This window comes from Bubalus bubalis, chromosome 6 (assembly GCF_019923935.1).
Source record: "Bubalus bubalis isolate 160015118507 breed Murrah chromosome 6, NDDB_SH_1, whole genome shotgun sequence".
NCBI classification, from domain to species: Eukaryota; Metazoa; Chordata; class Mammalia; order Artiodactyla; family Bovidae; genus Bubalus; species Bubalus bubalis.
Genome location: NC_059162.1, coordinates 119,921,657 through 119,933,818, shown reverse-complemented (window position 1 = coordinate 119,933,818; position 12,162 = coordinate 119,921,657). Strand labels below are relative to the sequence as shown.

Below are 12,162 nucleotides of genomic sequence, written 5' to 3'. Positions count from 1 at the left end.
TCCACTCTGCCCCGATGAAACCTGACTCGTCCAAATGTTCAGCAAGCACCTTGCTTCTGAACAGAGCAAGTCCAAGTTCCTAAAAGCACAGGAGCCTCTGAGAGGAGAAACCCTCCCCCGGCCCCCCACCACCCCCCCGCCCCATCACAGCGGGGAAGACACAGGAGCCAGTCTCCTAAGTGCTGGTAAGAGCCCCGAGGAGTGAAGCCAGAAGCCAGAAGCCGCTAGGGATCTGGTGGGTGGAGAGGGAGGGAGGAGGCCTCAGCGAAAGGCGGGTGTCTGCGTCAGACCCCTCAAGAGTCTTGAGTGGTCGCCAGGCCTGCCCCTGGCTCAAAACCCTTGCCACACAAAACAAGGAATCCAGGCTCAGAAAGGTTAGTGACTTGCAATGCATGTGACCTCAGCCTTTCCCCACCCCCGACCTCAGGGTGTGCCATCCCCTCTTGGGCTTAAGGAACCCCACGTGCCGAGTGTGGGATGAGCCAGAAGGGGAGACGCCTGTGGAAGTGGCCCGGACCACACTTGGGGAGCACTGAGGAGGGGCCGCGGCTGGCCTTGCCGGGCGGCTCTCCAGCACAGAGTGGAGCTGGGCCCACGGGGCAACGGAGGGCCGGCTGGGCAGAGCAGTGCACACCGGCAGGGCCCTGAGGGTGCCCACGGCTGGGCGGTGGGGGTCCTCAGAGCCCACCTCGGAGGCCTGGGTGGGATTTCACCACCTGGTACTCTGCAGCTAGGAGAGATGGGTGAAGGTAGGCTCATGACCGCATCGGACAGCGTCAGCGGGCCTTTCTGCTCTTGGATTTTAAGACGACTGTAAACTGGAGAACAGTCCTGTGACCCTAAAATAAAACTACTTTCATCACTCCACCTTCTCCTCCGATCCTTGTCCACATCCTCGCATATTTTTAAATCAGTGTAATTGCTGTGTACAAACTGCTTCGCTTTTTTGGTTAAGATGTCTTTTTGAACGTATTTCCAGGGATCATAATGGTTCAAATTTTGCTGGGCGGGGAGGGTGAGAAGGGGACTGCCGGGGCGCGTCTGTGGGCTGCGGAGCGCTCCACCACTCTTACACGCAGTGTGTACCCAAGTTTGTTTTCAAAACCGGGATTCCAAAATCAAAACGTTTTATCACTTATTGCTAGCTGCTCTCCATAAAGATTAGACCAATTTACAGAATCACCAGAAATCCATCACATTCTGGCCTCTGTCATCTTAAGCTCTGTGGAGCCCTCACCTTTGACACCCTGTTGCCAAGGTGAAGCCTGGAGCTGACAAGTATGCTGCAGCCCAATGATGCTCCACACATGGGATCTCAGAGAGCAGGACGGGGCGCCCTCGGCTCCGCACTCAGCTTTACAGGGCTCTTCCCGCACAGAATGCCAAGCCGTGTGCAGGAAACTTGCGACCCACTGAGCAAAAGGGGAGGTGGCTGGCTTACAAGAGTGGGTTCAGGAAAAGCAGGAACAGACCTGAGAGGAAAAGCGGCAGGAACAGCCATCTGCTACCTTCTCAGGACAGCGGATGCACTGCTGCACCGAGAGGCAAGGTGTTTGGAAAGGAGAGGAGGGGCCTGATGGATTTAAAAGCACATGCACAGAACTATCCGTGCCTTCATCTTTGCTTTGTCAATGCAGGGCACACGCCCTTCTCCCAAACAGGACAACTCTGCTTAAATACTGCCTCCTTTTCTCTGGACTGTGCGCTCAGACTGCTCTTCTACCAGATAACATGATGGCTAACACCGATTAAGCACTTAGTGGGTTCCAGGCATCTAGCTACTGACGCCTGATCCTCACAACAAGTCTATGAGGCAGGTAAACTGCAACCTTATTGATAAGGAACTCGAGGAGAGATATGTGAATGTATCATATAAACTCCCCTTTTGGGAAAGGAATTAGTATAGAAGGAAGCAGGAAGCCTACCAGGAGGGGAGGTCCAAGCAGGTAACGAGCCAGCAAACTTCTGCAGCTCTTGCAGCTTCGGGTCCAGATCCTCAGTGCTCACCGAGCTCGGCAACAAAGCGGGAGTCCCGCCCCAGGAGGCGGGTCCGGGCGTGGTCCAGCACCGGCCACCCACTCCGCTTCCAACTGGGGCCTGGGCCTGGCCACGTCATCTCTGCAGATTTTGAGACAACTTGACTGCAGTCATGAAATTAAGACGCTTACTCCTTAGAAAGAAAGCTATGACAAACCTAGACAGCATATTAAAAAGCAGAGACACTACTTTGCTGACAAAGGTCTGCAAAGTCAAAGCTATGGTTTTTCCAGTAGTCATCTATGGATGTGAGAGATGGACCATAAAGAAGGCTGAGCGCTGAAGAATTGATGCTTCAAACTGTGGTGTTGGAGAAGACTCTTGAGAGTCCCTTAGGCTGAAAGGAGATCAAACCAGTCAATCCTAACGGAAATCAACCCTGAATATTCATTGGAAGGACTGATGCTGAAGCTCCAATACTTTGGCCACCTGATGCGAAGAACCGACTCATTGGAAAGACTGAGAGGAGAAGGGCGCGAGAGGAAGAGACAGTTGGATGACAACAGTCCCTCAATGGACATGAGTTTGAGCAAACTCCAGGAGACAGTGGAGGACAGCGGAGCCTGGTGTGCCATGGTCCATGGGGTTGCAAAGAGACATGACTTAGTCTTAGAGACTGAACAACAACAAAACAAAGTACAAACACCAGGTGTGAAGTGCTTCCCAACCCTCAGAGAGTTAAGTCTCGTGGTGTAAGGAGCTCACAGAACTTTCAAAGAGCAGCCCATACAGATGAGCATTAGATCTGCCTGCAGGCCAAGGCCGCTCCAGGCCTGCCCAGCTGCCAGGTGCGCCGCCGCCCCTCCACACCACCAGCCCTCTGGCGCTGTGCCCGACGGCCATCAAGCTCTCCAGAGTGCTCGGCCCAAAGCTCCCGCACAGAAACAGCAAAGGCACAGGGAAAAGCCAGCCCGAGATGTAAATCTTTCCTTTCACTATGGGCTCAGGCTGTTTCCTTCAGTGCCCTCCTGGGAATTTCTGTTTTCACGGCAATTACGATTGACCAACATGTGGAAGGCCTCCGGAGGCCGTGGCCACCACGGTGGGTGTGGACCCCGGCCTGAGCGATCACTGGGCATGGCCGGGTCCCAGCTATCAGGGCGGCCTTTGGAAGGCCCTCATTGCCTGAGGAGCCCTTCCAGGTTTCCCGGAGAAAAAGCATTAACACCTAATACCAGCCTCAAGATCATTTAAGCAAAGGCCACAAAGGGCATGGCCACAAGTCGCCCGAGCTTCCACTTGTGGTTCTGCCCAGGCCTCACGCGGGGCCCTCACGCCCACCCGGGGCCCCCACGCGGGGCCCTCACGCCCACCCGGGGCCCCCACGCGGGGCCCTCCCCGCCCACCCCGGGGCCCCCACGCGGGGCCCTCACGCCCACCCGGGGCCCCCACGCGGGGTCCTCACGCGCACCCAGGGCCCCCAGCGGGCAGGCTCCCCATACAGCGCCCTCCTCACACGCGGCCCGCCGCCTGAAGGCCTTCCCAGGCCGGGAGCAGACTCCTCTGGCCGCTGACTGTCCGCAGGCGCCCGCCCTGCCTCGGGCTTCGGTCCGCGGCCTCCGCCGCCCGCCCCCGAGGCGTAGCCTGGCCCCTGCTCGCCCGCTGCCGCGCGGCCCCGCACCCTCACCGGCTGCCCGGCCTGAGCTGTAGCCCGCAGCTGCCTCCGAGTCCGCGCCGGCTCCGCCCGCTCCCTACTGCCCGCGGGCCGCCCCCGCGCCCCGCGCCCCTTCCCCGCCCCCCCGGGGTCCCGCCCTCGCCCCGCGGATGCGCCGCCGATTGGTCTGACGGCCCCTGGGGCGGGGCCTTCGCGGCCGCAGCCTGGAAGCGCGGCACAGAACTCTGATTGGTGGATTTGTAGGGCGAGAAGGCACGCGCAGAGTCGGATGTAATTCGGCCAGCTCGGCTCGCAGAGCCGCGGGCGGTTCTGGGCGGGGCGTCAGATCAGTGCTCGGGGCGTGGTTACGGCTCGGGGGGGGGACGGGGGGCGTCGGCTTGGGGGGCGGGGCGCGACTCCGACCTAGATCCGTCTGCAGCCTCGTGCTGCCCTGGACCGTGGCCGCCTGCGTTTGTTACTAGATCCTCTTCTGGGGGTACCGGGGTCGGCCTAGGGGCGCCGAGGGCCAGGCGAAGGTGTGCTGCAGAGGAAACGGGCCGTGCTGGGAGCCCAGCGGCCCCCTAGCCTTCGTGGCTCCCCACCGGGGAATGGAAACGTGGCACCATCTCCGGAGCCCCCAGGGCCACGATTTGCAGGAGCACACGCCCCTTCTTCGAACAGTTGAGTGAGCTCCTATGCATTCTTGGACACCCGGCTCAACTTGCCCCCGTCCTGCCCCCGCCGCGGCCCCCGTGAGCAGGCCAGGAGCGCCCCCGCGCGGCTATCCAGGGAATAAGTCCCAAACCATCCTGGAGAATCCTGGTTGGTTGGCCTCCGGGCACATCTCACACGAGGAGGAGGAATATCTGCTTTCCGCTGGGCTGCCTCAGAAGGGCACTCTTGCCCCCGTCGTTCCCGCCGGGTTTTTTCTCTTACCTGTCCCCAGCGCAGAACCCCGCATCCGTGTCCGCCCCCCCCCCCCCCCCCCGAGGCACAGAACCCTCGACAAGTGCACACTGCCAGGGAAACTACGTAGGGAGACCCTGGTCAGAGCGGCGGGGGGCCCAGTAGAGGCTGTGGAGAGTAAGCTGGAAGGAACACCCGAGGGAGGGACGGGCCTGGGGAAGGAAAGGGGCCCAGGCGGTCCTGGGTGGAGGGGCCAGGGGACTGGCTGCCACCCCCAGGTCAGGTTTCCAGCATTCCTCCTGATCAGTCAGTCGTTGTCCCTACTGTGAATGAGACCTTGCTTCTCTCACATCTTCTACCCGGTGGGCAGACATCATCGAGCTCCCATTAGAGCTCTTTTTTATCAGTTCCCCTGTAAATCCTTTCTTCCCAGGCTTCGTGGCTCCCTCTTTCCAGACGGGATGGCCGGTACAGAGCTGTTATGTACTGATGTTCATGCAAATAATTCCTCCCCATTTCTTATACACAGGAAATGCAGAACTTTCTCTGAATCTTTCCAAGAAGATCCTACACCTTTACCTTGTAAAGAGCCAATAATGAGAACTACTCACTTAATATCTAAACAATAGTGCTTTATTGGTAAAACGTTAGTTTCAGTGGATACAAAATTGCTGTGTAAAATAAGTTTTCGAAATGCATTTTTATAGGTAAAGTTTTATCTCTTAGTAACTAAAGAGCAATTATCTATTAGCAAAAGTATTTAGATTGGGGCAGCAAAACAAAAGGGGATTTGGAAGTGTAGGCCCACCCACAGCCACGCAGCCGCTGGGTGGCAGCTGGCACTAAGCAGACTGCACTAGGCTTATTACGTCCAACGCTTTCGAGTGCTGCCACCCCACCCCCTTTTAAAAAACAGCTTTTACTAGCATAATTGATAAATGCCAAAATGGAACACTTCTTGGTGAAAACTGTACAAGGCACCGAAACCTACAGCTCTTGACCGCTTGCAATCAGGCAGCAGTTAGGGCGGTCGGGAGAACGCCGGGCGGCCTTCTGCCGGCACCTGGCTAACGCTGTCCTCTCCCTTCCTGCCTGGGTGGCCTCAGCCCTGGAGCTCAGCGCTTCTCCACGTCAGCCCCCCGCTGCTCCAGTGGGATGCGAACGCTGAGCCAGCGCACACTCCCTCCAGTCTCCTTCCACGTGTTACTTCTGGGGACCGATCAACCGCAGGGCAAGGACACCAGCCAGTGTGGCACCACGGAGGCACCGTCAGCCAGCCCCAGAGCAAGTCTGGAAGAGCCTTCACTCTCAAGCCACCTGTGCACAAGTCTGTGTGACATGTAAGGAAGGAAACCATGGCGGCTAAAAATGGACGGGACAGGCCACACACTGCTATCTGCCTGAAAACCATTGAGAGTGGGATCAGTCCAAGTGAAGCCAAACCAGAATTGCGCCGGGAACCGTGATGGCACTGCCCAGACAGATTTCCACACTGCAGTCACAGAAAACACGCCAAGTGCAGTATAAAAAGGCAGACTTCCGCACAGCTCAACTGTTAATTTCCCTTAAAAAGTTATGCTATAAATCTAGTTGAGTACAAACAGTTTAATGACTCTCGCCACATAGGTAAGAATCTTAGCTGTGACATGGAAACTGCAGCTCATGGGTTTTCGTGGCAAACTCTATAGAATGTGGTTTGTGCTAAGTTCTCTGCATAGTGGTTTAAAAAAAATGACCTCACAATTCAAAGACTTGTTTAAAAACTCACCCCTAACAGCCTGTTTGTAAAAAAGCTATTTAAGTATAAACATGTATCTAATTAGATGTCTTTTCATTTGGTAAACAGATAATGTGCAGATGAATTAACAGTATGGAGTTATAGCAGCAAAACTGGTTTTGGATGCTGTGGTCAAACAAAAGTAAGGCAGGGAAGCAGGTGTCATGGCTTGGTGAGAACGGCCTGGTACCCGGGCAGCTCGTCCTTCTGTGCTCATGTCTCTACTGCTCAGGAACGTTCTCGGAAATCCGAATGTTCTAGAAGTAAATCACGATTAGTCGGTTAGGCCAGTCAAATGGAATTCCACTATTAACTATACGTGCTGACTGGTCCCTGGGAATCAGTTCTATCGTTAGTGGTTACTTGGAAGTGGAAGAAGAAGGAAAATGGACAGTTCACCCCACAGAATATAAAGTATAACATAACAATGAAATGCAAAGGTTAAGGTACTTCATACAAAATAGCACATTGAAAGTTTTTAAAAAATTAAATTCTCAGGCACAGGTACTGTGAAATGTGGACAGGCACCCCTCCAACAGTCTTGAAAACACGCAGCTGTGTTACTCATTGGAATATTCATCTTGCAAAGTGTTTCCTGGAAAAACAAAACACAAGACGTTTATGTGGGAGTCCTGCCCTGCCCACCGCTCAGACCACGACCAGCAGGATTTTTCTGTGTAATAACAAAGGGCAAAGGTTGAGCAGACGGTGGGCCCCGAGGACCACAGTGTCTACTAAAGGCAAAACCTCACTTACAAAGTTCTTGGAAACCGGGATGAAAAGTATGCAGAAATGTACTGGTTTTATACCCAAAGTGGAATTCTCATAATTCCGTAAAGCTTCAGGAAGAGGAGCAGCAGAACAGAGAAGTGAGCCAACGGCCATGGCTCCCTCCCGCCCCAGGGGAGCCCTGGCGCTCCGAGGCCCCTCTCCCTCCCACCGCTTCCCAGCATGCGCAAACCTGCCCGGGCAGCACTGCCCCTGGCGTCAGAAGGTCCACCAGCTGACAAGGGCCAGCATCCTCACTGCTGAAGCGGGACCTCCACACTCACTCAAAAAGGCCCCCGGGACCTTCTGACATGAGGACCAAGGAGAAGCGTCACCCCTGACCCAGGTGGGCTCCCTGGACGCTCCCTCTAAAAGTGAGTGCTTGTACCTTCCTACCTACTTGTGTCTTTCTCTGCAGCGATTTCACAACTAAAACCTCTCCCAATTAGCCACCAAGGGCAAGGGCTTTATTTGGTGACCAGTGCCCCCAGCCTGGCCCCGCCCAGGTCAGCTGTGTGTCGTGGAGACCTCTGACAGGTGCCCAGCCTCAGGGCCCCTCGCCTTCTGTCTTACTGCTTCAGCAATGTGGCAACTCAGCCCGCAGCTGCTCACGTCATCACAGCATGTGAGTGACGCCTCTACAGTCCCAGGCCCCTAATCACACTGGAGACCCCATGCCCAGATCCCGGCTTCTCCCTAGAGCTGGGCAGGCGGGCACTGTCTGGCCCCAGGCAGCTCCTCCGGGGAGCAGGCCGGCCTCCACCCTGACCCCATGTTCTCCTCCTCCTCTGGGCTCTGACTTTACCTTCCGCTCCCTCCGCTTGGAGCTAGTTAGCCACTGCCTGGACAGCTCTGAGCGTCCCCTGTCCAAGGGGCAGGGAGAGGGCACTGCGGGGAGGCAGCACAGCCCGGCCCGACCCCCGGACCCGCCGAGGACGAGCAGTCAGGGCGGAGCTGCGCAGAGGGGCCAGACCAGCAGTCTCCCTCGAGGGGAACACTCAGCCCACCTCTACTTCTGCTCTGCCTGAGCCATTCCAATTACATTAAGCTCCCTTTGGTTCTTTCCTCCACCATCCTACGTGTGATTGAGTTTGCTCCTCACCATGTCTTCTCATAAAACTTTTAAGATCAAGAGATTCCTGGCCAAGAAACAAGAGCAGAGTTGTCCCATTCCTCAACGGATTCGAGTGAAAACTGCTAATAAACTTGGGTGCACCTCCGAGAACAGACCCTGGAGGAGAGCCAAGCTGGGTCCGTTAGGGCCTCACACGGGAGCTGCACGCTGCACGCGGTCACGACACCCGACTCAGCAGTGAGAGCGTCACTGCCGCTCAGCAGCTCACGGGAGGCGGGTGCTTGGCTCCTGGAGCTTCCTGTTTTCTCACTAGCGGTCCACGCGGCTCAGCGAGAAACACGGGAAAGCTTTTATTGGAAAAAATTCTCTCTGTAAAGATACTTTGAGCCTTAATAAATTTCAAATTGTATGACCAACAAAAGCTACTTTAATATACAATTTTTCTTCTATTGTTGAGATACTAAATCTCTAAAGTAGGAGTCTGGAGAGTTTTCGGGGGTGAATCCACCCCACCAGGAAGGTGACAGACCCAGCTCCTCGGGGACAGAAGCTCTGCACTCGTTTCGGGCCTCACCCTGTAGGGCTCATCATCTGTGTACTGTATCTTACCCTCAATAAATGTGATCTAGGAAGTCGGACGTTTTCCTGTAGGGGTGTGGGTGGCGTGGGAACCTCTAACTTCTGCCAGTCCGTCAGAGTGCAGTTGACAACCTCAACTTGTGACTGGCATCTGAAGTGGGGGCAGACTGGTGCCCAGTCTGGGACTGAGCCCCATGCTGCAGGGTCAGACGTGAGCTCCAGGTGGCAGGTGTGGGGACCTGCATGCATCTGGGAGCAGGAGTGAGGTGTCCCAAGTGGGAGGAGACACAGGAGGGAAGAGCGGCCTTCTTCCCTACACAGGAAGGACCAGCTCGGCTTCCCACTCCAGCTGCGGACCACGCTTCCAGGCTGAGAAGCTGAGAAAACACGGCCGCCCTTCACTAGACGGGGGTGGGAAGCCGCGGTCTCCCGGGAGCCACCCTCCCCTCGGGGGCCCGTGGCCGCTCCCCAGGCCAGGTCTTACCTCACACGTGGTGCCCATGGACCCCGCCGTCGCCGTCGCCGCCCTGCAGCTGCAGCTGCATCTGCGCCTGCATCCGCGCAATCATCTCCTGCATGCGGCGGAGCTGCGGACACGAGAGGGGCACGTGAGCCCGGGGCCCTCACGGGGCCATGACTGCGGCTCCACAAGCTGGCTCTCGCCGACTCTGACCAGCCAGTGAAAGGACCAAGGTCTCAACAGGACACCCAGCGGACGGTAAGACAAGGCCGTTCAAATGAAAGATAAAATGACCAAGAAACGGAAGAAACAAGAAAGCAAAGACAGCGTGAGCGAGTCTGACCTAGAGAGGCGGGAAACAGCTGCTGCCCTGCCGTGGGGGCTGCCCTCGAGGGGCCCGAGGCCTGGGCACTCCAGCGGTGACCGTCCCTGAGGGGCCCGAGGCCCAGCCGCTCCCGCAGTGACCATCCCCGTCCCCTCACAAGTGCCCTGCGCCTCCACACCCGGCTGGCCTCCAGGACGGCAGTGGCCCCGTCACGGGCCCTCAGGGGCCTCGGCAGACAGGCTCTGCAGGGAGTATGCTGCGCTAGAGACCGCGGTCCTCGCCTGCACCCTGCCTCCTAGAGCTTCGTGTTGGTTCAAACTCTGAATGCACTTCTCAGGGCAGCTTTCTCTAGTTTCATACCCTATGTAAGTCATACATATTCCTTAAATTTTTCTTAATGACAGTGATCAACAATTTCTGTCGTTATATTTTCATTGTGTATATGAAAACTGCTGATTTTTAAACCTTATACAAATCAGCCATGTCATTAAACTCTATTTCCAATTTTTCCCATTAACTTGCTATTGAAGATTAAAAACATTGTTACAATACTTTTCTATTTACCTCAGCTTCCTTCTCCAGCAGTATCTGGTCTTTATTCATGTCCTCATTTTCCACTTTCCTAAGAGTTGAAAGAAATTACAAGTATAATATTACGACAAATTACGGCTGGTCTTTTCTGATGAGAGATACCCAAAGTAGTAAAATTTCACTTTACAACTTCTCAGAAATACAATTTCTGAAAAAAATCTATTGGAAATCATATAAACTTACTATTTTTCGGACTAACAACATGAATGAATAAGAAAATAAAAAATGATCAAAAAGAAAACACAAAATGGCAAATTCAAGACATTTTTCTTACTCTAAGCTGGGGGGGGTGGGTGGTTGTAACACTTCCAACTTTACTCAAAAAATAGCAGATTTTATCTGAAGAGTAGGTTTCTAAGGTAAGTTCTGAACAAAGACTACAGCCATCGTACTGTAAAAGGAACACGTCGTAAATGTCCAGGCAGAGAAGCGGGCGTGGAGGCCTCTGAGCCCGCAGACGCAGCTCCGCATGGCTGCTGCATGGCACCACGGCCTGACGGTCCATGGACAGCATGGTCTTGCTGCCTCTAAATCCCTTCTTAACGTCTGGTCCCCAATTAACAACACCTAAAGTAATCTCCAAAGTGCACCTTATAGGTGGGTACAAAAGACCTTGTATCGAAAAAGGACCCAACACAAGTCTGCGGCCTTTCTACTACAACTGTTCTTGATATAAACTATTAGAAACGCCTTTCAACAGGCAAAATGCATCAAAAACACACCCAGCCCCACGAGCGATTAAACTAGCAATAAGTATGTGGAGATAGCTCTAGGCAGGACACCGAACGCTGATGCTGGCAGCCAGCTGAACTGGGCACAGGAGCAGAGGGGATGGCACAGCTTGGGCAATGACCTGCCGCCTCTCTTGAGCCTCTCGGACCGGAAGTTCTCATAGTGCAGGTCCTGGGTCACCTCCTGGAGATCCTGCATGTGAGTGCTGCAAGACAAGAGACGCACCGGGGTTGGGCGACATGCACCTGCCACTCGCGGGGGGACACCTGGTCATGCACACACAGCACACACCAGGAACGAGACCCGGGGCACCTCCCACAGGAGACCACCGCCCATGGTCAGAGGAAGAGCCACCAGGAGAGCCACCAAGGTGAGCGCCGCCTAAATCAGAACACGCTCCTCTGAAGGGACTTATGAGAACACGCAGTTCAGACATTCATGACTCCGCAAGCTTAACCTTTATACCAGAGGGAGCCCGTCACTGTCACCCGTGGAGAAAACCATCAGGGTGTCCGAGCCTGAGGAGGAGCACAAGCCCCAGCGGGAGCTTGTGCAGTCTGCCGCAGTCAGAAACGGGAGGGCCTCCACACTGAGCTGGACCGCCCGCTGCAGGAGTGCAGGGAAGCCCCGCTTGGAAGCCCCGCTTTCCAGGCCGGGCACCACCACAGGGAACAGACGGTACTTACATGAGCATCGTCCTCAGCTTCAGAAAGTCGTTGTGCTCCGGGTTCTCCACCTCCACGACGCCCCAAGGGTAGAGGCGGCCTCTGACCTTCTTGCCTTTGGCTTCAATCAGCTGATTGGATCCAACCACAGAGAAAGGGATGCTGGCCTAGAAGGAGACACACGGGGTAGACTGGCTCTACACGGGGAACCCCAACTTTCACTGCAAACACAGGCACATGAGCAGAAAATGCGCACAGTGCCGCTGACCGCAGGGCTCACTGCAAAAGCGTAGGCGCACATCCCACTCGCAGGTGGCGGCAGGAGGCAGCTGGGCCAAAACGCGCCGGAAGCAACAGCACCAGCGTAACTGCACCTGCCCGGGCAACCGCAGAGGCCAAGCCTCTAGACGGCTGGCCTCACCAGCTCTTTCCAAGTTAAATGCACCGACTGCAGGAAGCGGGGCTTCCCAGGTGGCACCAGCAGTAAAGAATCTGCCCGTCAATGCAGCAGACCCGGGTTCAACCCCGGGGTCGGGAAGATCCCCTGCAGGAGGAAGCGGCCACCCACTCCAGTATCTTGTCTGGGAAATCCCAAGGACAGAGGAGTCTGGTGGGCTACAGTCCAAGGGGTCACAAAAGAGTTGGACCCAACT

The 12,162-nt window shown here is 55.5% G+C and overlaps 2 protein-coding genes across 7 annotated transcripts in view; both read right to left on the bottom strand.

The window, feature by feature from the left end:
* Positions 1 to 3,758, bottom strand: part of FARP2 (FERM, ARH/RhoGEF and pleckstrin domain protein 2) — a 101,371-nt gene extending 97,613 nt beyond the window's left edge. For 2 of the 5 annotated variants that reach the window (XM_045166204.1, XM_045166208.1), the window contains exons 1-2: positions 3,665 to 3,745; positions 1,926 to 2,118 (exon numbers count right to left, since the gene is read on the bottom strand). The gene's annotated coding sequence lies outside the window, so the exon portion shown is untranslated. The other 3 variants (XM_045166205.1, XM_045166207.1, XM_045166206.1) reach the window with 3 other exon arrangements.
* A 1,390-nt stretch (positions 3,759 to 5,148) lies between these two features.
* The window catches only part of SEPTIN2 (septin 2), a 28,095-nt gene continuing 21,081 nt past the window's right edge, over positions 5,149 to 12,162 (bottom strand). For both annotated transcript variants that reach the window (XM_025289319.3, XM_006077123.4), the window contains exons 9-13: positions 11,531 to 11,676; positions 10,966 to 11,049; positions 10,086 to 10,143; positions 9,221 to 9,323; positions 5,149 to 6,909 (exon numbers count right to left, since the gene is read on the bottom strand). In XM_025289319.3, the coding sequence (XP_025145104.2) occupies positions 9,222 to 9,323; positions 10,086 to 10,143; positions 10,966 to 11,049; positions 11,531 to 11,676 (390 nt within the window). In that variant the 3' untranslated portion in view covers positions 5,149 to 6,909; position 9,221. The remainder of the gene's footprint in view (positions 6,910 to 9,220; positions 9,324 to 10,085; positions 10,144 to 10,965; positions 11,050 to 11,530; positions 11,677 to 12,162) is intronic.